The 21,037-nt window shown below is 35.5% G+C and overlaps 2 protein-coding genes across 2 annotated transcripts; one reads left to right on the top strand and one right to left on the bottom strand.

The window, feature by feature from the left end:
* The first annotated feature begins 510 nt into the window (after nucleotides 1-510).
* rad9b (RAD9 checkpoint clamp component B) lies at nucleotides 511-9,859 on the top strand. The gene is made up of 11 exons (XM_051117923.1): nucleotides 511-579; nucleotides 684-754; nucleotides 1,364-1,501; nucleotides 1,849-1,963; nucleotides 2,182-2,281; nucleotides 2,911-3,017; nucleotides 3,754-3,860; nucleotides 5,804-5,868; nucleotides 5,978-6,079; nucleotides 8,439-8,679; nucleotides 9,614-9,859. Exons 1-11 carry the CDS (start codon nucleotides 546-548, stop codon nucleotides 9,749-9,751), a joined length of 1,218 nt encoding a protein of 405 aa, XP_050973880.1. The 5' UTR covers nucleotides 511-545; the 3' UTR covers nucleotides 9,752-9,859.
* A 1,628-nt stretch (nucleotides 9,860-11,487) lies between these two features.
* pptc7a (protein phosphatase targeting COQ7 a) lies at nucleotides 11,488-20,993 on the bottom strand. The gene is made up of 6 exons (XM_051117931.1): nucleotides 20,512-20,993; nucleotides 17,466-17,645; nucleotides 16,265-16,463; nucleotides 13,886-14,009; nucleotides 13,656-13,785; nucleotides 11,488-12,908 (listed from the first exon to the last, which is right to left on the bottom strand). Exons 1-6 carry the CDS (start codon nucleotides 20,711-20,713, stop codon nucleotides 12,850-12,852), a joined length of 894 nt encoding a protein of 297 aa, XP_050973888.1. The 5' UTR covers nucleotides 20,714-20,993; the 3' UTR covers nucleotides 11,488-12,849.
* Between the last annotated feature and the right edge of the window lie 44 nt (nucleotides 20,994-21,037).

Genomic DNA, 21,037 nt, shown 5'->3' with positions numbered 1-21,037 from the left:
TCAATTTATTTTTTATAGAGAGGTGCGTATATGTATATAGACTAATTGTGACATTTATATTTTTCCGACTAACAAATTTTACAAATGCTTATTAATGGACCTAGCTTACTATTTGTATGTATCTGTGAATATTTATGCACTCTCCACTACTTTCAGTTCTACACAGTATTTATTGCGTAATTTATTGTAACTTGTGGAAAGGTTAGTATTTATTCCCTGTTGAACGGTGTCAGGAATACGTTAAATGCCATGCACCGTGATTTCTATTCTATTCTATTCTGAAAGAATATAAAAACCTAAATAAAACCTAAATAAACGCTTATTCTGTTTGTCGGACAGTAGATGGCGCGCACTCGCTTCTTTCCCGCTCTTTGGCGCTGAGGTAAAAAACCGTTTATAGTACTTATTATCTAAATTCACTTTTCTCAAACGGTTCCTCTCAGAATTTGTGATTTATCTGAACAAAAAGAGAGAATAAAAGTATTGTGGATCTTAATGTAGCGTCTAATCGTCTTGCGGCAAATATTAAACAAGGAAAACATAAAATGAAGTGTGTCATCGAAGGCAATGGCGTTAAAGGTATTAACGTTACACAGTTTTACTCAATGTTATCTAAATAAATCTACTCTGACCGGATTAAGTTAGTTTCTGCTGTTAATAAATATGTCTGTTTATTGTTTTAGTCTTTGGAAAAGCAGTTCACGCTCTCTCAAGAATTGGTGATGAAATATGGTTGGATCCACAGGAGAAAGGGGTAAGTCTGATATATATGTATATGATTATATTTTGGAAAATAAATACAGTCATTGGCTGTGTCTTAAAATATAATGAGCTGCATAATTAGCATTTTGGGGCATCGTCATCTAGGTAGGCAGCTCACTAGGTGTTAAGACACAATCTTGTAGTGTTTCGTCCTAATCTTTAATTTCAGTCTAAACTGGTAACACTTTACAATAAGCTTCATTAGTTAACAACATTAGTTAACATGAACTAAGACAGAACAATACTTCTACATTATTTGTTAATCTTGCAATGCATTATTAAAATCACAAGTTGTGTTTGTTAACATCAGTTAATGCACTGTGAACAAACATGAACAATGAACTACTGTAATTGTATTAGCTAACATTAACAAAGATGAATAAAAAGTGTAATAAATGTATTGTACATTGTTAGTTCATGTTAGTTAATACATTAACTAATGTTAACAAATGGCACCTTTTTGTGAAGTGTCACCTCTAAACTTAATGCGTAACACTTAACAATAAGGTTCTATTGTTAACATAAGTTAACATAAACTGGGCACCTTATTTATTTATCTGTCATTTCTAATTCTCTCTCTCCCTCTCTCTCTCATCTGTAGTTGGCTTTAAGGACAGTCAACTCGTCTCAGTCGGCTTATGCGTGTTTCTGCTTCACTCCTCTGTTCTTCCAGCAGTATATTCCTGATCCAGATATTCAGAATGGCTGTGAAGCGGTCAAATGCAAGTTAAACATGAAGGTACCAAACATTCAGAATCTCAGGTTTCCCCAGGTTTCTTTAGGTCTTGAAGGATTGGATTATATATAAACTAATATTTGTCCTTGGTTTATAATAATTGTACATAATGTTTATAATTTATTATATACATAACATCTTGATCAATTTGTGAGAAAGAGATCTTATGTAATTTTGCTTCATCCTGATTTATGAATATTTAGACATTTGCAATGAAAAGCAAAACAAAAATACTGATGAAGAACATCAAAAATAAATAAGTATTATTATATAGCCAGTGTCTTAATGTATATCCATCAGTATTATTCATACATAGTACTCATTTTCATGTGCTTTTTAATAATTTTCAGTGCGTGCTTCCCCTGTTCCGTTGTGCGTCGTGGAGAGAACGCAGAGTGGACAGATGTGAGATTTCCATCAACATCCCAAACAGCAGGGTGATATTTCAGTTTCACTGCAGACACGGTTAGTTCATTTGCATGTGAAGTATGTATTGAAACTGGTGATGCATTGACAGAGGGAGGAACAGATTGGTGTTGGCGGATGTAATCACAGGGTGACAGCACACTTCACTGGACTCTCTTCTGTGATGATGAGATGCTACAAATTATTTCCATATTGCATAATTCATCACAACTTATCACATTTGTTCTAATCAAGATGTTGGCACTTACATGTTTTAGGAATAACAAAGACCTACAATTTGGGGTATCAGGAATGTGAAGCTTTGCAGGCCGTGTTCCCAGCTCACCTCTGTCCAAATGTCCTGATGGCCCAGTCCAAGTAAGCACACACAGAATTCAGCATTACTTTTTCTGAAACTCTTAGTGGATTAATTATTATTATTATTTATTTATTTATTTTTTAGATTACTTATGTTTACATTATAAATAGTCACTGGCTGTGTCAAAACCTAGTGAGCTGCCCTGTTAGACAGCAGTTTTGGGCATCATAGTCTTGGGCATCCAAGCCTTTTTGATGCACATGCTTATACTGTCTAGGTTTTAAGACGCTTTCTTTTAGTGTCTAAACTTATTGGTAACACTTTACAATAAGGTTTTGTTTATTAACATTAGTTAATTACATTAATGATTAGTTAAAAAATACTTTTAAAGAATGTAGTAATCTTACTGTAGGTACTGTTAATTTTAACATGTATTAATACATTATTAAAATCAAAAGTTGTATCTGTTAATATCATTTAAAGAACCTGATCTAATATGAACTAACAATGAACAGTTGTATTTTTATGAACTAATGGTAACAAAGATTAATAAATACTGTAACATATTTATTTTTCATTGTTAGTCAATACATTAACTAATGTTAATTAATGAGACCTTTCATTTTTAGTAGGATAGTCCAATTTATAAGCTAATGAATGTGAAAAGAGATTTTTGTTTCCGTTGCAGACTTCTAGGTGACATTGTGGTGCATTTCCCGGTTTCACAAGAAGAGGTCACTCTTTCTATGTCCTCTTTTAAAGTAACCTTCAAGACCTTTTGTGAGGAAGAAAATAGTAAGGAAGCTTTTTCTGTGTTTATAATAGTTAACTAGCAGTTAACTCTAACTCTAACAGTAGTATTTTAACTATTGTTGTACTATATACCATGAATGTTTTAAATATTTGATGCACATATGTTTTATATAAATACATATATTTTTAATATCTCTTTCTTAAAGCATTATTAAATATTTCTATTATAGTATATTATTTAATATATTATATATATTATATAATTTTATATAATTATTTGAATATTATTAAAATATTACAATAATTTAAATATACTTTGTAAATATTTAAATATATTTAAATTCTATTTTATTTGCTACATATGTTTCTTATTAGTTTTTTTTTTTTTTAAATATAACATTGATCATTTTTTACATTTTATATAGTGTTTTTCCCAAGCTCAAAGCACTTTACAATCAACAATAAACATAAATATTATTAAAAACAGTACAAATACAATAAACAACACATTTGAGCCAGTATATACATCAAACACCATAGACAACCATGGAGTCAAATGTATAGTCCTGAGTGAAAATATACACGTACCTGACACAAACTGTGTCGAACCTTGAATGCAGTACATAGTTAGTAATAAGCTAGTTTTCAATTTATATTTCTAATCCATTAGCTGGACATAAAATTAATTGAAAAAATATTTAGAACTGCATGTAACCTACATGTATTTTGCTGAGCATTGTAGCCCTGCATTAATTGGATCTTATTTATTTGTTATCAGACTGTATCAAAGGCATGAACACAGAGCTGATGCTGTACCCAGATGAGTTTGACTATTTTCAGGTTGGAGAAGATTCAGCCGTGACCTTCTGCCTTAAAGAACTAAGGGTGAGAGTTCAGCACAGCATGATTTAAATACACAGAATATATGTTTAAGTTGTTTGTGTTCCCATGCAAGTATGTTTTATTTGATGTGTGTGCTGGCAAGTACATGAGGATCTGCCATATTCATTTTTATTGCCACTTATTTCTGTCCTGGGATGTCCAGTAGTCTTTGTGCCTATCATATTCACCCAAGTCAGTGTGTTATGCATGTGAACTGAATAGACTGCAGTGTTTTTTTAATTTACATCAAGGTGTGGTGTTTTTGCGGCATTCTGCATTAATTAGCAATATCACATTCCTTTAAAAAATGCATTAGTTGAACAGTAGGTTTAAGCAAAACACACAAACCCACAAAACAGCAATCGTTCAATGATTGTCTCTGTGATTTTGAAATTGTAATGCATCCAAGATAAATTCCAAACACAAGCTCATTTTGTGTCCTCTCGCTCAACCTTTGACCCTGATTTCCAGGGAGATCTAGTGGCACTGGATTATGCCCCCGATAGTACCGACCCTTTTCACGTACGGACTTTGGCTGTGTGTCAGTGGCGTAACTTCTTGGCAGGCCACGGTATATTTGTGTCAGTCACTGATGCAGTGGGACAGATGCTTGAATTCAAATCAGAACAGCCTGTCACACTGAGTTATAGCACTGGACAGCACACTGTGGTCTGGACACACATGACTGACCTTCTCCTCATGCAGTCTTAAATGGGGTCAAATACATCTGTACGGATCAGTGTGTTCCTTGTGTATAAACGCTGTTGGGATCTGTTTTGACAGGTCTTAATTCTTCAGTATTGTGCAGTGCTGTGTTCATGATCTTTTAAACTTGTGAATCATTCGATTTAGATCGGAACGTCGCATATCTCAAATCATTTGATTCAGATTGGCACTTCGGAGCGGGTTCGCAAATCATTTGACTTAGATCGGAACTTTGCGTATCGTGAATCATTTGACTTACATTGGAATTTCAGAGCGGGTTTGTGAATCGTTTTGCTAATGTAATGATTCGCGATCCACTCTCCGAATCCTGATCTGAAATGATGGAATCATTTGATTTAGATCCGGACTTTATATCGTAAGTCATTTGATTCAGATTGGCACTTCGGAGCGGGTTCGCAAATAATTTTATTTAGATCGGAACTTCACATATTGCGAATCATTTGACTTAGAGTGGGACTTCGGAGTGGGTTTGTGAATTATTTCGCAAATTGAATAATTTACGATCAACTCTCCAAATCCTGATCTGAAATGATGGTTCGGGACCTTCTTGGATCGGGACTTTGGAGCACAAATCATTTGATTTAGATTAGAACTTAGGAGCGATTTCACGAGTCTTTTGATTCAGATCGGAACTTTAGAGTGTGTATCCCGAATCATTTGATTTTGATCAGGACTTCAGAGTGGGTTCGTGAATCATTTCGTGATTTGAATGATTCCCAATCTGTGCTCCAAGTTTTGATCTAAAAGTGATAGTTCGTGAATCATTATTCAGATTGGGACTTCGGTGCGGATTCATGAATCATTATATTCAGTTCGGGACTTGGGAGCGGGTTTGCGAATCTTTTAGTTTTTATTAAGCAGTAGACACATCAAAAAATTAACTGTGGTTTTATTATAGTAAAAGTTTTGTAACCATGTTTTTTTCGTATATCTACACTTTTACTTTAGCCAAATACCGTGGCTAAACTACAGTTAGTGTAGGAAAACCGTGGTTTAATTATAGTAACCATGTGTTTTTTAGTTTTGTTTTTTTTTTAGTAATGGATGTGTTGCCAGGTAAAAAAAAAAAAAAAGAAGAAAAGTAATACATTTACATCTTAGAGGACACATAGGATGAATACAGTGATACAATTTTTTTTAAGATTAACAGAGCTTTACATATTATAATATAATATAATATAATATAATATAATAATTATTTATTGTTAAATTGCTTTTAGGGGCTGCTGTCCTTTGCTGAGTCTTATAGTCTACCAGTGTCTAGTCAGTTTGGTGTAGCTGGACAGTAAGACTTTTAACTTTTTTCTATACTAAACCCCATATGTATTCAGCATAAAGTCATACAGTTAGCGCACTATTCATAACCAGCTAATGCTGTTGTTGATCTCTTTCAGGCCTATATCCTTCACTGTAAAAGACATGGCGCTAGAGGCCCATGTTGTGTTGTCCACCTTAACAGATCCAAACCACGAGAGCCCATCTCGACCTGCACCTGGGTATTTCACTTTTTTCCCCTCATATTAACATTAATATACTGTGTGTGTACATTTGCATTTTCATAAAGGACAGAGGTTATAGATACAAAACCACTGTGACATAAAGCCACTTTCATAGGCACCAAGAGGGCATGGAGTTCAGTGATGGCTCTAATGCTGTAGTATTTTATGTCTCACCTATATAGGGTAACACAGAACTAGAGCTGTGACATGCTAGCCTGTCTCTAGTTATCACTCATGTAGCTCATCCAGTCGAGGCAGTGATGTCACTGACGTAGCCCTGCCTCCTCGTGGCATTTGTATTCATATCAGTGCCTCTGTTGTTAGTTTCAAGCAGAAACAAACATCTGGGTCACCTGTTGCGTGCAACTTACGTCACTGCCAACTGTTTAAACAGCCTACCTGCAAGCTAAAATAAATAACAAGTCTTGATTTTTTTTTTAATCACTGATTTAAAAAAAGGGGAAAGGGTTTATTTGTATAGATGTCAGCAAAGCAGTTTAGTGTTAAGACAAGTCTATCATCCAGGAACAAGGCCATTTATGTCAATTCTTGTGTGACTGAAAATGATAATTAATTAGATTAATATTTTTTCTTATTTATATATAATAATTATAATTATAATATATATTGTATATAAATGTATAGAAAAAATGTAAATACACATAAAACATATATTTTAAATTACATTATTAAAATTATTATAAATAAGTGTAATAAGAAATAAGATGAATTTTAAAATTCTAATTATAAAAGCATGATAAAATTCTAAAAAATGTAATATTACAATAATATTAATTAAAATATAAAACTTTAAAATATATAATTATATTTAAAAATAAATAAATGTTATAACATAAAAGTTATTAAAGAAAACAATAATGTACAAAAAAATTACATATACGCAATTATATATTACAAATATGATGAAATATAATTTTAAGACATTGCAATGTAAGCAAGTATAGTACTTGAGCATTAATAAGAGCAGATAATATTGTAAGTCAGTGAGTATTCTAAAGTTTTACACTTTTATTTATTTAGTAGATGTTTTAATCTAATGCAGTTTACAAATGAGGAGACACAAAATGGATTAACATAAGAAGAGGAACCAAAAACTAGCTTTTTTAAGCTCACATTCACATTAAAATAACATAGATATTTGAATGGATGCAGACAGCAAAGAGTACATGAGCGTAAGTAAATGATGACATAATGTTTATTTTGAGTAAATGAGATAATTTTACTATAGAATGCCTATATTCCCTCATAGTGGAGTAGATAAACAGATCCTGGGTAAGTCGAGACAGTTGTTCTAGTTGCTTTGCTATCACATGCAATGGAGCATTTGTCCCATGGGCTGCAGTTCTGGTACAGGTCCAAATCCGAACATAGTAGGGACCCGCCCCCCTGGGCTGCAATTCACATATTCAGAGGCATGCATTCATCTTTTCTTCACATACCCTCCCCCACTGTCACCATGTGATTCGTCCCGTCTTTCTGTTGTCTTCGCTGTCCCTCACACATGCCTGCACGTGTTTTGTTTCCCATAGCACTCATATCTCTCAGGCTTCAACTCTTTGCTTAGAGGCACGCATACACTAAAAAGGTTTTATACATATTAAAAATAAATTGCATGTTTTAGATAAATTCTACATAACGAGGGTCACCCCTTTCATCGCAGGCATATGTCTTGCAATTCAAGTTAACAAACTTAAATTAACAAACTTAAGATGAATTTACCTTAAACTCCAGTAAACCTCATGCTCAGGAGGATTTGCATTAACTATTTTTTTTCCAAAATTAAAAAAAAAGAAGCTTTTATTATGTTGTATATGACATTTTATGAATTCTTTAAAGTATATAATATCTATTATAAAATTATATAATGTTTTTAATTATATAAGAATTAGAATACTATGTGTAATAATAATAATAATATTTATTTCTTATCATTCAAATTAATTAATGAAGAAGAATGTCTTAAATATCTGTAATTTAAATTTTAAACAGAAAATCCCTTTTTTATTCCACCCATCAATGTTTTTTTTGCTTCCTATTCTTTATTTTCTTTGTCGTTTTCTTTGTTTTATGGTGCTTGTCTGTTGTTTGGCTAAGAAATAATCAATATTATACGTGTTAACTTTCTACTGTTCAATAAATCCTTGCATAATAAAAATTAATAAATAAATAAACCTCATGCTCCAGGGCTGGTGGGGGCAGCAGAGAGTCTAATACTACTGTCTAATATTGTTTAAAAAAATGAAAAAGAATCCAAAACAATGAATTCATTGGGCATGTTTAAATGATTCAACCCTGGATTCAACAACAACAACAAATAGCATTGTGTGTTTTTTAGGGATGACTGTCCTGTCAACATCCCCAAGACCTCCACAGCAGAAATCTCTACATGTGAAGGCCCTATGGAGACAGAGGTGTGCGTCGCTGATGGTGAACAGGTGGCTTCAAGTCAGGGCAGTGAAGTTTTTAATCCAGCCCTTCATATGAGGAAGATGATTCAGCTTCATGCGCCTGGAGAGATCCCCAGTCTTGTACCTGAATCGGCCTTGACCACACCAGTAACACCAGCCACTTTTAAGGTTAGAGTCTTTTGTCAGACAAACAATAAATTGCATATCAGGTTATCAGCCTAAATAAAAAAATTTTTAGCAGTCAGAAATAAAATAATAGCAAAATCTTAAAAACGGTGAAGTTACACAAAAATTGAAGTATGTAATTACCTTCACTTGCCTTAAACTCATCTATCCTTTAACCCTGTAAAATTATATACATATCAGTTTTCATGTCTTAGTAAGATGATATTTATGCTTGGTTTAATGATCAAAGCTCTGTTGTTTTAAAACATAATGCACTGCAATACAATAATGATTGAGAGAATAATAAATACATGTTCTTCAAACATTGATCATTTAGCATTTTAACATGATTTTTCTAAATGAAGTCTGGATAATCAAGTAAACCTAAGTTGCTTCAGTCCAGTATGAGTACGTCTTGAAATATCTCTAACAATTTAAAGTCATTTTCATTTACTTTTTTAAAGATTTTACAGAAAAACACTTAGCTTTGCTTGCTAAAAATGTACAAATTATCATTCAGACAACAGAAGGCATGAATTAGATAGTGTGCAACATGTTTTTCACCAAGTTTTGATTGTTGATAATTCAGAGGCCTTAGAAATGATGTATCAGATATAACACATTATGCTTTGAAAGGCTAAATTGGGCTAAACAGTAATTATGTAAAGTGTCATATCTTTAAATAATCTGTCTACAACTTATTTCAGGTATTTAGGCAGAAGCATTAGCTGTAACAGTTTTTAATATCACAAGAAACAAAAATTCAGTCAAGTGTGTCCGAACCAAAAATCTTTCTGGGTTCAGTTAATGATTAAGTATTTTTTACACTTACGCATCCGTGGAATACAAAATACACCCATTTTGTAGAAGGATCTAGCTACAATTTGGTCAGAATTCTTCAGATGTTTGCATTTACAGCTTGAGGGTTTAATTTCAGATCCGCTCGCTGCTCTTCGGGGCTGTATACAGCGATGGAGGGAATGATAAGACTGTGGATTTGCCCAGCCTGGCCTGTGCCAGTGACACAGAGGAGGATGGAGGAACAGAGGAGGACTTGGGTAACAACGTAAGCTAACACCTACAGGTAACACCCACTGCAAGAATGCATGGACTTTACTGCATGATGGATTATAAAGACAAAACACAGTGTGTTTCCTGCTGTTAAACGTTTGGATTGTTTTAAGGTTAATATATATTAAATCTGACGTATTCCTTAAAGGCCATCGCTAGGTCTTGTTAGTGCACGGCTTGTATTATTTTATTAATGTAAAAAGTTGTTAGCCAGCTTTTTGCTTGTTTCTGTTCTTACAAGAACATATTTGTAATGTAAAACTTTTTTAGTGTGTTAAAACTGTTCTTGGAGAGATAAAAGGAAAACTGTAGGACAATAGTAAAGTGGGACAAGTGCACAATTACTTTCTCTTGCACAGCTGAGGAATGTCTACCTAAACACACACAGTTCAGATGAGTTCGGTCACCGTGGAGAAGATAAATCAAAACTTCATAACAAACACATTCTCTGGGATTGAAGGACTCCATGTTCTGTGTGTCCAACAATGAGTCAGAGGAAGCTTTGACTCACTGCTTTAAAATGCTGCTTGAGAAGCGATCGTTATATAACACTGCGGCAATTACTGCTATTGTACACATACCTTGCCACATTATCCAGAGAATGCCTTGTATTTTTCTCGATTGTTGAACTGAAAAATATGTCAGTTAGAGGCTTGACAAATCAGATCATGACATGAGTTGAGCTAAACATCGGTGCAAAACAGAATAACTTAATTTCGCTCCCCTCTTAGAGGCATTTCAGAGTCATTTCAGCTCTTAATGTGATGGTTCAGTCAATCGCTATTGCATTAGTTCATGCTCATGGTGTTGGGGTCACAACCATTACTGCAGGTTTTGTTGACTGCTGACAAATAAATGTCGTCTCCAGCCATTTAACCCATGATGGTAATGTATGCAGTATTTCAGGCTCTCATATGCTTTGTAACAGTTTACACCTCAGTTAAGCATAAAATGTTGAAAAGCCACAAACTGTTGCAGTTACACTACAAAATTTATACAGGCATGATGCATGCTAAGAAATGGAGGCTTTCAAGCTGAAATGTGTCGTTTTGTTACTTATTTGAGCACTTCTGTTTAAAGGAGTAGTTCTTCCAGAAAATGATTATTTGCACCCTCAGGCCACCCAAGATGTAGATGAGTTTGTTTCTTCATTAAAACAGATTTGGAGAAATGTAGCATTCTGTCACTTGCTTAGCAGTGGAACCTCTGCAGTGAATGGGTGACGTCAGAATGAGAGTCCAAACAGCTGATGAAAACATCACAATAATCCACAAGGAATTCACAGCACTCCAGTCCAGCAATTCATCCAGTAAAAAAGTCCATCTCCGGTTCTCTCCTATTGGTTTAGAGCTGATTTGGACTGTTTTGGCTTGTAAATGGTGCTTGAGCTGTGCATGTTTCTCTCCTGATTCAGACAAGATGACTTTTTCTTTGGAGAAAGCAATATTATGGATAGAGTACTTGTATTTTTTTTAGCTGGAAGTAACAGTTTGAAGTTGAAAACATCTTAATTATGATTTTTCTTTTCTTATAAACATGCAGCTTTTCACTTTACAAGATGTTAATTGATGGACTGGAGTGGGGTGGATTACTTGTGGATTATTGTGATGTATATATCAGCTGTTTGGACTCTCATTCTGATGGCACCCATTTACTGCAGTGCATCCATTGATACAGCCATATAATATTTACTCTAAAACAGAGAAACACTAATTTACTGTTAAAAAATGATCACCTACAGAAGTTATAAAAATATAACTTTATTAGATCATGTGATCCATGACATACCCACTGAAAGCATTCACAGATGCTAGCATTAGCTTTGTGCGTAAACACCTTGAGGGATATTTTAAAATTAAATTTTACAAAAAAAAAGCAAGAAAAATATTTTAACACAGAATCCACACAATTATCAAATATACTCTCATATACATCTGATGTGTAATAGCCTACACTTTCCAAATGCATACATAAATATACAACCAGTTTTCCAAATATCTACACATCGTAAACGTTCCTCTCTCACATACGCACACACACACACACACACCACAAGCATGTGAACCTCTTAAAAGTGGTTTAAGTGGGACAGCTTTTCCTCTCAACACATCCCACAATCCCTTGCAGTCTGTTGTACTGCTGTAATTACATTAAAAACTCAAAAGTGTGGAGTAATACTGTTTTAAATTAATAAATATGAAAGGAAAAGGTTTCTGTCTCCCCAAGCAAACCCTGTACTTTGAATCGCTTGGACAAAACACCCGTCTGACTCTTATTTCATGTAACGAGAACCTGTTCTGCAAAAGCATCTTCATGAATTAATCTCAAAGGAAAGGCATTTCTATGGTTGATCACTAACTTTGACAGTATTTCGATGATGTTAAGCTTCATAATCAATCTAGTACTGTAAAGTTACGCCTCGTCTTAATTCCCAAAATACAAACTGTCCATTAGCTAGTGAAGAATTTGTTGTAGTCACTCATGCCTAATAAACTCACATCTCAGCTGGCATTCAGCACACGTATATCCAGAGGATACAGATTGGGTGTCTTTTCAAATGGAAAGTAAACAGGCAAAACGTGCCATCTGAAGACACATGTAACTTGAGGGCATCTCCCAATGGGCTTTTGCAAAGATAAACACTCCCACTGCATGACGCTTCCAACTTAATGTTCTTCTGAATACGGAAACTTTCTTTTTTTGGGACGCCTGTCCCTAATCAGAATGTTTTTCCTTTCTCGCTCATTTTCTCCATTTTTGGCTTCACAACCACATCATTACCAACACAACTCATTCCTCACTGGACGACAGAAACACTGGTGGTTCTTACAGACGTACTGGAGAAGTGTTCAACACCTGTTGTAGCCCTTGTCAAGCACGTTAGCAGTACGTTTTAGGTTGGTCTTTGACTTGAGCCTGCAGATGACATCATTTGAAGTACGGTCTAGTAAGGCCGAAGAACCCAGGAACAGATGTGGGCTCCAAGTCCCTGCCAGAAACAGAAAACTCAAACAGCCCTCAATCCTGCCAGCAGGAAACAGCCGCCAGTCCAGTGACTGAGAGGAAGACAACAAGAGAAGCATTTTGCAGCCCTTGCGAGTGTTAGTCTGTGTACTCCGCTACAATTGACAGCAGAACGGTGATGTCATCTGGTTTTCCTCCTTTGGAAAGAAAACAGAGAATTTTGTCAAGCAAAATGGCAACATTAAAGATTTACTCTACATTTACAAACCCGTACCACTGAATGTGCGTCAGTTAGGAGTGTAAAAATGCATCAATCTGATAATGAATTTAATGCACCGATTATGAATTAAAATGACTTGACTGTATTATTACCCAGTTTGTTATGCATCCATTTCACGTGTTTAATATAATTTTTGACCAATTTCTTACAAACAAAAATCATGATCTAACCAGTTGTTTTTACAGTTATGTATTTATCCAAAGCAACTCAGACTGCATTTAAAGTATGCATTTTTAATGCATTCTGGGAGAACTAAGCCCATGACTTGGATGTTGCTAGCGCCATGCGCTACTGTTTGAGCTATAGAAATGGTTCAGATATTTTTTTTCATTACAGTTTTGAAAATAATTATGAATCACACCAAAATAATCAAACTGAACCAGTGTTGTTTTAGTAGCATTGAGATACTATTATCATTTTTCTTAATATTTTTATTAATATACTTTCAGTGCAATATAAATGCATGTAAAATGCATAAATGTAAATTCACTAGCAAAGAATTGTAATCAATTTGTTATCAGAGAAAATGCATACACACTTTAGTACCAATGATGGCTATTAGCAAGACCATTATCTCCCAGAAAACTGTAAAGAGAAAGTAAATCAGGAAAGCAACAGCTGATGCTTGTTTAAAAGGCATTCTTATTTTAAATTGAATTCTCACCTCTGACATTCAAGCCATTATCGCAGGCAAACTGTGCAAATGGAGACATGTAATTGGGGTCGTATGCTAGAACATGGGCCTGTTCTGCAATACTCTTGGCTGTTTGCTGGATGCTTTCATAATTGGTATTCTGAAAGCAGAGCACACAATTCATATTAGTGCTGCTGGAAGAGAAAAAAAAAGTGGACAGAGGGAAGTGTTGTCCGTAGATTGTTTTGTTGTTTTGTTACCTTGAGCTTTTTGAGTTCTTGTAAAATCATGTAGTCTGGCATGTTGTCAAATAGACCATCTGTAGCTGTCAGTATGATGTCACCCAACTGGACGTCGAAGGACGAGCTATCGGCAGCCTCGGGGCTGTGGGAAACAAGAGAACAGAAAGTTGACACCTAGAAATGCAAGTAAACTTTCAATAGCTTAGTTATGAAATGTGATATTTTGGATTTGATGGCTGACATATCTGAAAAATTGAAACATTCAGCACTCAGGAACACAATGATCCATCAAAACCTACTTTATACTTTGTTGAAATGTATTTGGAACTCTAGCATACAGTAAGCACTGCTGTTTGGTGACCATATTTAGGAGCACAAGTTCAGAGGAATAAAAGCAGTTTCAGTCTAAGAAGCTTATAGCTTGATCCTCATTACAGTATAAAGTACACATACAGATCAGCTGTGAAGTGTCGTGCTCAGTTCCAGGAAGTCTGCGGCAGACTCTGTGTACACTGACTGCGAATACACTGGCTATCTTTCCCTTCCGTCTGTGCCAGACTGGCTGGCCAGACCCAGGTCACGCGGTTAAAACACTATACCTATTTTGAATAAAAAATTGAAATGGTTCTATATTGGAACAATTTAAGACGTGGACCCACACATTGAAGAATATCTGGCCTCAGAAAACTTGTTCCACTAGCTCATCTATCAGAGAAACCAGCTAATGTCAGGATTTACAGAGGCCATGCTAAGGTTGCCATTAGCTCCATTGGCAAGACTAAAAATGACCGGATATAGCTTGGAGCAGTCCAACAATATCGCTTAACCGTGATGAAGTCACTGTAATGCACTGATTTAGGGTCATGTTTACCAGACACCAATGAGACGTGTTTCTTGGCAACGTTTAGTGAACGTACAACTCAGAGCTGCACGATTATTCAAAATAAACCCGGAAATGCTTAGTGTGATTATCGACTCGCTCGATTTAAATATATGCACTATGTGTTTCAGAGTACAGCATGTCATTGTGTTCATTTACACACGAGCAGCTCGTTATCCGTAGTTGTTTTCAGTGTCACGGAGCAGCTCAGTTCACAGTAAATTCTGCTCCACAGTAGCAAATCTGAATATTGAAATTATTTCTGAAGGACTGAAGTAATGATGCTAAAAATTCAGCTTTGAGATCACATGAATAAAGTACATTTTAAAATATGTTCAAATAAAAAAAATGTATTTTAAATAGTAAAAATATTTCAGTTTTTTTTTTTTTTTTTTTTTTTTTTTTTTTGCTGTACTTTGGATCAAATAAATGCAGCCTTGGTGAGCAGAAGAGACTTAAAAAAAACATTAAAAATCTTACTGTTCAAATCATCTTACTGTTTTGACTGGTAGTGTATAATTAATAATAAAATAATAATAAACAATGATTATTTATTATTTTATAGACATTGATTATAAAAAAACGTATGAAATTTTAAAGTGTAATAGCAATGTCACAACCCTTGCACAACTGTTCTATAAGGTGGTAAAGATATTCAGTTATGCACAGTAACAGGAACATTACACAGTAGCTGATTTGTAGTGATCATAATTCATAATTCATGTAATCAATTTGCAGTGGTTAATATCACTGAAGAGTCAGCCTAGCTGCATTTAAAAAAATAAATAAATAAATAAATAAAATCAATGTAAGAGTATTTTAAAAGGCCATATCTGTATATTTCATGTTATTACAGGATCAGTTGGTTTTAAGTCAGAAAATGTGTTAAAGTCTAAACCAGGGGCTGAATTTAGTCACATAATCTTTGCAATCATGCAAATTGAATTGACCCTGGACTGTGTTTCCAATGTACTAAAATTTAGCAATGTTTTTTTTTTTTGATGGTTTCAGCAATCAGTCAACATTGCAATCAAATCAAAAGCATGATTCAACCCCTGAATTATGAATATAAAACATAATGACATCTTAAAAAGGTAGGGAATAAATCAACGTTTTCAATTATTTTGAAGCAGTTATTGGTTAAAAGTGGTTAAGCCAATAAGTTGCAGCTTAAAATTCTATCCATTTTTAGGGTATAATAACTATTACACAATTATCACATTTTTATTTTGACATTTAAAGCTGTTCTGATCTGAAATGAGAGCAAAGAGATCATTGCATATCCTAAACTTTAGAGTATACACTGCTGTGTTCACACCGAGTGACTCATTTCTCACCGCGAGGAACTGATAATCCAGTCGAGTTAATAACCAGGCTCTCAGAGTGAGGACCTAATCATGCTCTCATTCTGACAGCCAGAGGATTACGCCTCGCTCGCGTCTAGCTTGGGGGCACGATGCTGTTGCGTAATCAGAAAGCGAGAGGAAAAAGTCACATAATACAGTAAACTGTCTCACCTGTCACTGAGGACGGAGCCCTCGGCCTCCGGAGGGGCGATAGAGAGCTGGAAAGGGGTGTTAAAGTAGTGCTGCTGTTCGTCAGACCTGTGCACCACCTCTCCACCTCGAACCACCAGAAAGCCAGAGTCGCCTAGGTTTGCCGTGTGTAGCCGGTGACTCTGCCTGTCTAGTACCACGATACACGCTGTACTGCTTCCTAAAGACAAGACAGACGCTTAGTCACATCACAGGTGTAATAAAATGTCAATTTCTGTCTAAAATGCAAGATACAGCTACAGGGTTAACTTTTAAGAGAAATCAACCCACGAATTGCTTACTTTTAGTTGTCTCTGCAAGTATTTAACCCTTGTGCTTTACTACAAATAATTCACTGGTCACACAGGGTATTACATCCCACTGATGACAATAAAGAACCTTTATTTTGTAGAGTGTTATATGAAACCTGGAATATCCCTCTAAAAAGGCCAAACCACAAAAACTGACGGTTATCTGCGCCGATTTACCAAAATCCAATCTTGTGACTCGGTACACTCTCTGTTTGTGACTCATCCAGCCCACAGTGTCTTTTTGAGAGCAGCACACTGTACAATGACTCATTTCTGTCCATTATATTGTAGTTACAGCTTTGATCTTATCCTGAGAAAAATGAGCCAAGGCCCTTCCCAAAAACCGTTTCCCTCCCAAGTCAGGAAAAATAAAACTTTACTCTAGACTGTCCTGGAACATAACATCCATTCCGCAGTTTTATGGCATATCCGTGTGTCAGTCTCACATGTCTCTGCATGCAGAGTAAAGTAAGTGGGAATTATAGTCCGATGGTTAAGTTACATCACAGTCTGTGGATACTCTGACTAGATGTGTTGCAAATTTAATGATTTAAGACTTCAAGCATGCAAACTAGTTCTACTGATACACGACTGAACTTTGTTTTGTAACGAAAACATGACGCATGCTCTCCCGTTTACGCAAGCATTTTAATGGAAACGAACGGAACATGAAATTGCGCGACCGCACCTTAATTGAAGCCAGAGCATAATGCTGCAAACCAAACAGCCTTAAACACATTTAGATCTAATCTCAGAAAATATATTTGAGAAATAAATCTAAAAAGATAAGTTTAAATGCATTTTTCTGTGCTGCATTTATTTTGAAAACAGACTTCCATTTTCTAGCTTTGAAATGAATACAGTGTGCTCACCTAATAGCGGGACTTTGTTCTGAAGTAGCTCGTAATAGCTGGTGGTGAGGATTCCCACCGGGTTGCTGGGTACAAATCGTCCTTCTTTGACCAGCCGCTCACACGTCCTCATGAGCGTCCCGGAGAACTGAGAGGGATCGACCCCATAGTCACGCCAGCCACCTACTCCATCAGCCACACCTATAGGTGATAGAAAAGAAACACAGTTAGGACCAAAACCATTAGAAAGCTTTCATTTATAAATGATTAACAAGCAACATCACAACTTGCAAAAATATCAGCAAGGATTCAGTAAAATTATTCAAAAGTGACAGTAAAGACAGAGAATGCTACAAAAGATTTCTATTTCAAATAAATGCTTTCAGTTTCCACAAAAATATTACGTAGCATAGCTGTTTTCAACATCAATCATAAGAAATGTTCTTGAGCAACAAATCAGCATATTAGAATGATTTCTGAAAGATCATGTGACATTGAAGACTGGACTAATGATGCTGAAAATTCAGCTTTAATTACAGCAATCAATTACATTTTGAAATACATTACAGTAAAAACAGTCACCTTATTCTGTAATTTTTTTGTAATATTACTTTTTACTGTGTACATCAAATGAATGCAGCCTTGGTGAGACTGCTTTCAAAAAACTTTTAAAGATTGTTGCATATTTACTGTAATAAAAAATTCAGTGAGTTTCTGTCAAATAAATAAAATAAGTATGTTGTGACACATAGTGTTAACAAAAAGTCAAATTATTTATATTGTGACATGATTTTGACCAACTAAATCTAGATTAAACTGAATTATCTAGTAAGATTTATATGTGAGCAAGAGCTTTAAAAAACAAAAAACAAAAAAAAAATGTTTTCCCAAAGCACAAGAAGGAAATAGACTTTGAAAGATTCCCACCATTTTTACGTAGAATGATTGCATTTTAAGCTGTTATACATAGCACAGTGGTTATCTTTAATAGTAGACTGACATATCAATGTCGGCTACCACTTGACCATTTTGAGATTATTGTAACTGGCAGACAACCCTGCATGTTTTAGTGATGAATCAAATTTTGGGTTGTAATGTTCATAAGGCTTAATTTAATTTCAGTTCAATATAAAATGCCATTTTTGTGCCCATTTGCCATCATGAGATGGTTTTTTAAAGGCATAATATCAGCATTCAGCCATTGAAAAGCATACAAAAAATAAAAAAAGGTGGGCAAAATTTGTAAGATGCGCCAGTCTTGAATATTGAGAAAGCAAACGTTTGCGGCCTACATCCCACAGATGTCATCTGCATATCCAAATCTGTCCACCAGACGGGGAATTTTCCTTACAAAGCCCTCCCAGCTTCCCTTCTGACAGACAATGAGCAGGAACCCTCATTTGTGACCATACAAGGCAAGTCCCCTCACATTGACCTGCATCCTCTTGTCATCTCGCCTCTAAAAACACTACTGGGATTTCCACAGCTTGATTTGCTAGCTTGATATTGCACAAAAGCCTCGGTTCTTGCTTCTTACTGTCAAATCCAAGAGGCCATAACAGAACCCTTCCCATGTGTTTGAGCCGTAGAAGAGGATTTATATCCCAGGTTAATTTGATTTTGACGTATGGCTGTCCAAGTAGGCCTTGGCAGACATTAAGAGACCTGCTAACATGTTTCCATTTGAATTTGTAGGCGTAGTTCTTATGAGTGGGCTAAATGACAGACAAAACATGTACAAGGACTAATCAGCTTTGAAGACTACTAAAAAAAACTTTTTTTATTCCCAAATGAAGCATGAACAAAAAGATCTGCGCTGTTATGCACGGTCATTACTCAAGACAAACGCAGACTGAAACCCTGCTCTGTGGTCTTAAATGTTCATCTTTTGTTTTGCAGCCACATCTTTCAGATGGACTTCCTTGTAACTAAACAGTAGGCTTCGTGTTACATAAAAACTAATGTGCACTCTTGATAACCCCAACAGTTCAAATTCTCAGGTTACAAACAATATTATGATTTTAACAGGTCTAAGGTTATGGAATAGTATTTAAAATGGTATCATTGCAAACTCCAGCAGCAATATCAAATTAACTACTTTTGCTACTACCCATGTTTATATTTTAATTTAAAGTACAAGCCAATTTGAGGTGTCAAACTTAGTTTGTGTTGGCTAACACATGATCTTTTTTAATATCCATCTCACTTTATGCTCATAACCATTAGAAACCAAATTAGGCTCCTACTCGTTTTATACTCCGTTGACAGCTGCAGCAATTCTGGATTCATTTTTATTGCGGAGTAAATGTACAAACATTTTCAAGACAAGCATTAACACAAGTTTAATTTATTCAAATAAATATTGCAAGAAATCGAATCAAAGGGGAAGAATAAAGAAACAAAACATTCACTGAATAGAAAAGCAGATACTGCTAAAATATATATTTCTTTTAATATAATAATGAAACTGAATAAGAAAAACTTAAAATAATAAGAATAACTTGACAGCATACTGTATGATCTTTGAAATGAAATGACTGGGTAATTTCAGTAAGATTATTGGACGCGTTGTTCTTAGCGCTACTGACGTCACAATGAAAATGAAAATGTTACTTTGCTGCAAGGAGTGTTTATATAAAATTCCACGCAGAACGTTCATAGCGGCTCGTTTGATGTCACTGTTACAAAATGTTGCAAATTCTAAAAGAGCAGTGACTTTTATCATTATGTGCTTTATTATGTATAATAACAAAAAAAAATATGATAAATATATAGCAGTTATACAACTGCAGGTTTATTATGCAATGTCTTAAGAAAATCTGTTGTTCTGTATTATAATAAAAGACATTATAAATGAAATGTTAAAGTAAGATTAAACAGGTTTTTGTTAATAGCTGACATTTACAGTATGATGACTATAAAGGCTTTTGTTGGTGCACCTACAGGCCACCGATGTGCGACAGTTGTGACGTCAGAGGCGATTCAACCACGATACTTGACCAAACCAGTTCTCCAAAAACAAATGATCTTTGCATGTAACGCAGACAGCTTTTTCATCATTACATACCTAACACATCCGCAGACCTGTGTCGGGCAATAAAGCACGCGTCGTCTCCATAGCACATCCCTTTCTTCAAGATCCCCTTCCGAAAATCCTTCCCGAAGCCGAAGCTGGCCGACACCAGGCTGTAATCGCGGCTGTCGGTTTGAGAGAGTCCGCCGATGACCGCCCGGGCCACCAGTCTACCGTACGAGAGAACGGACAACATCACCCCCGGACTCCGCTGCAGGGGTAGTTTGGGTTAGTTAGACTTACTAACAACAGATCCACGGCTCGAGATGACGTCTAGAGATGTCACAACAACCGCATCCACAATGTCAAACAACGACGTTACAACAGCATCAACGTTCAAATTCTCGAATCAGTCACATTGAGCTCTCCATAGCGATCGATCCGATGTGATTCAGAACATCAAAGTCGATCCGGGTTTTATAAAAGTCTCTCTCCTCGCGCTGAACCCCATCGCTGCACGCTCCTGCTCACTTGTCTGTTTGTGAACTGCTGCCGAAGGCCGCGACGCGACTGAAGTCTT

The sequence above is a fragment of the Labeo rohita genome, chromosome 8, assembly GCF_022985175.1.
Source record: "Labeo rohita strain BAU-BD-2019 chromosome 8, IGBB_LRoh.1.0, whole genome shotgun sequence".
In the NCBI taxonomy this organism is placed as follows: domain Eukaryota; kingdom Metazoa; phylum Chordata; class Actinopteri; order Cypriniformes; family Cyprinidae; genus Labeo; species Labeo rohita.
The sequence above is the reverse complement of the archived record's forward strand: the minus strand, read 5'-3'. Positions and strand labels throughout refer to the sequence as shown.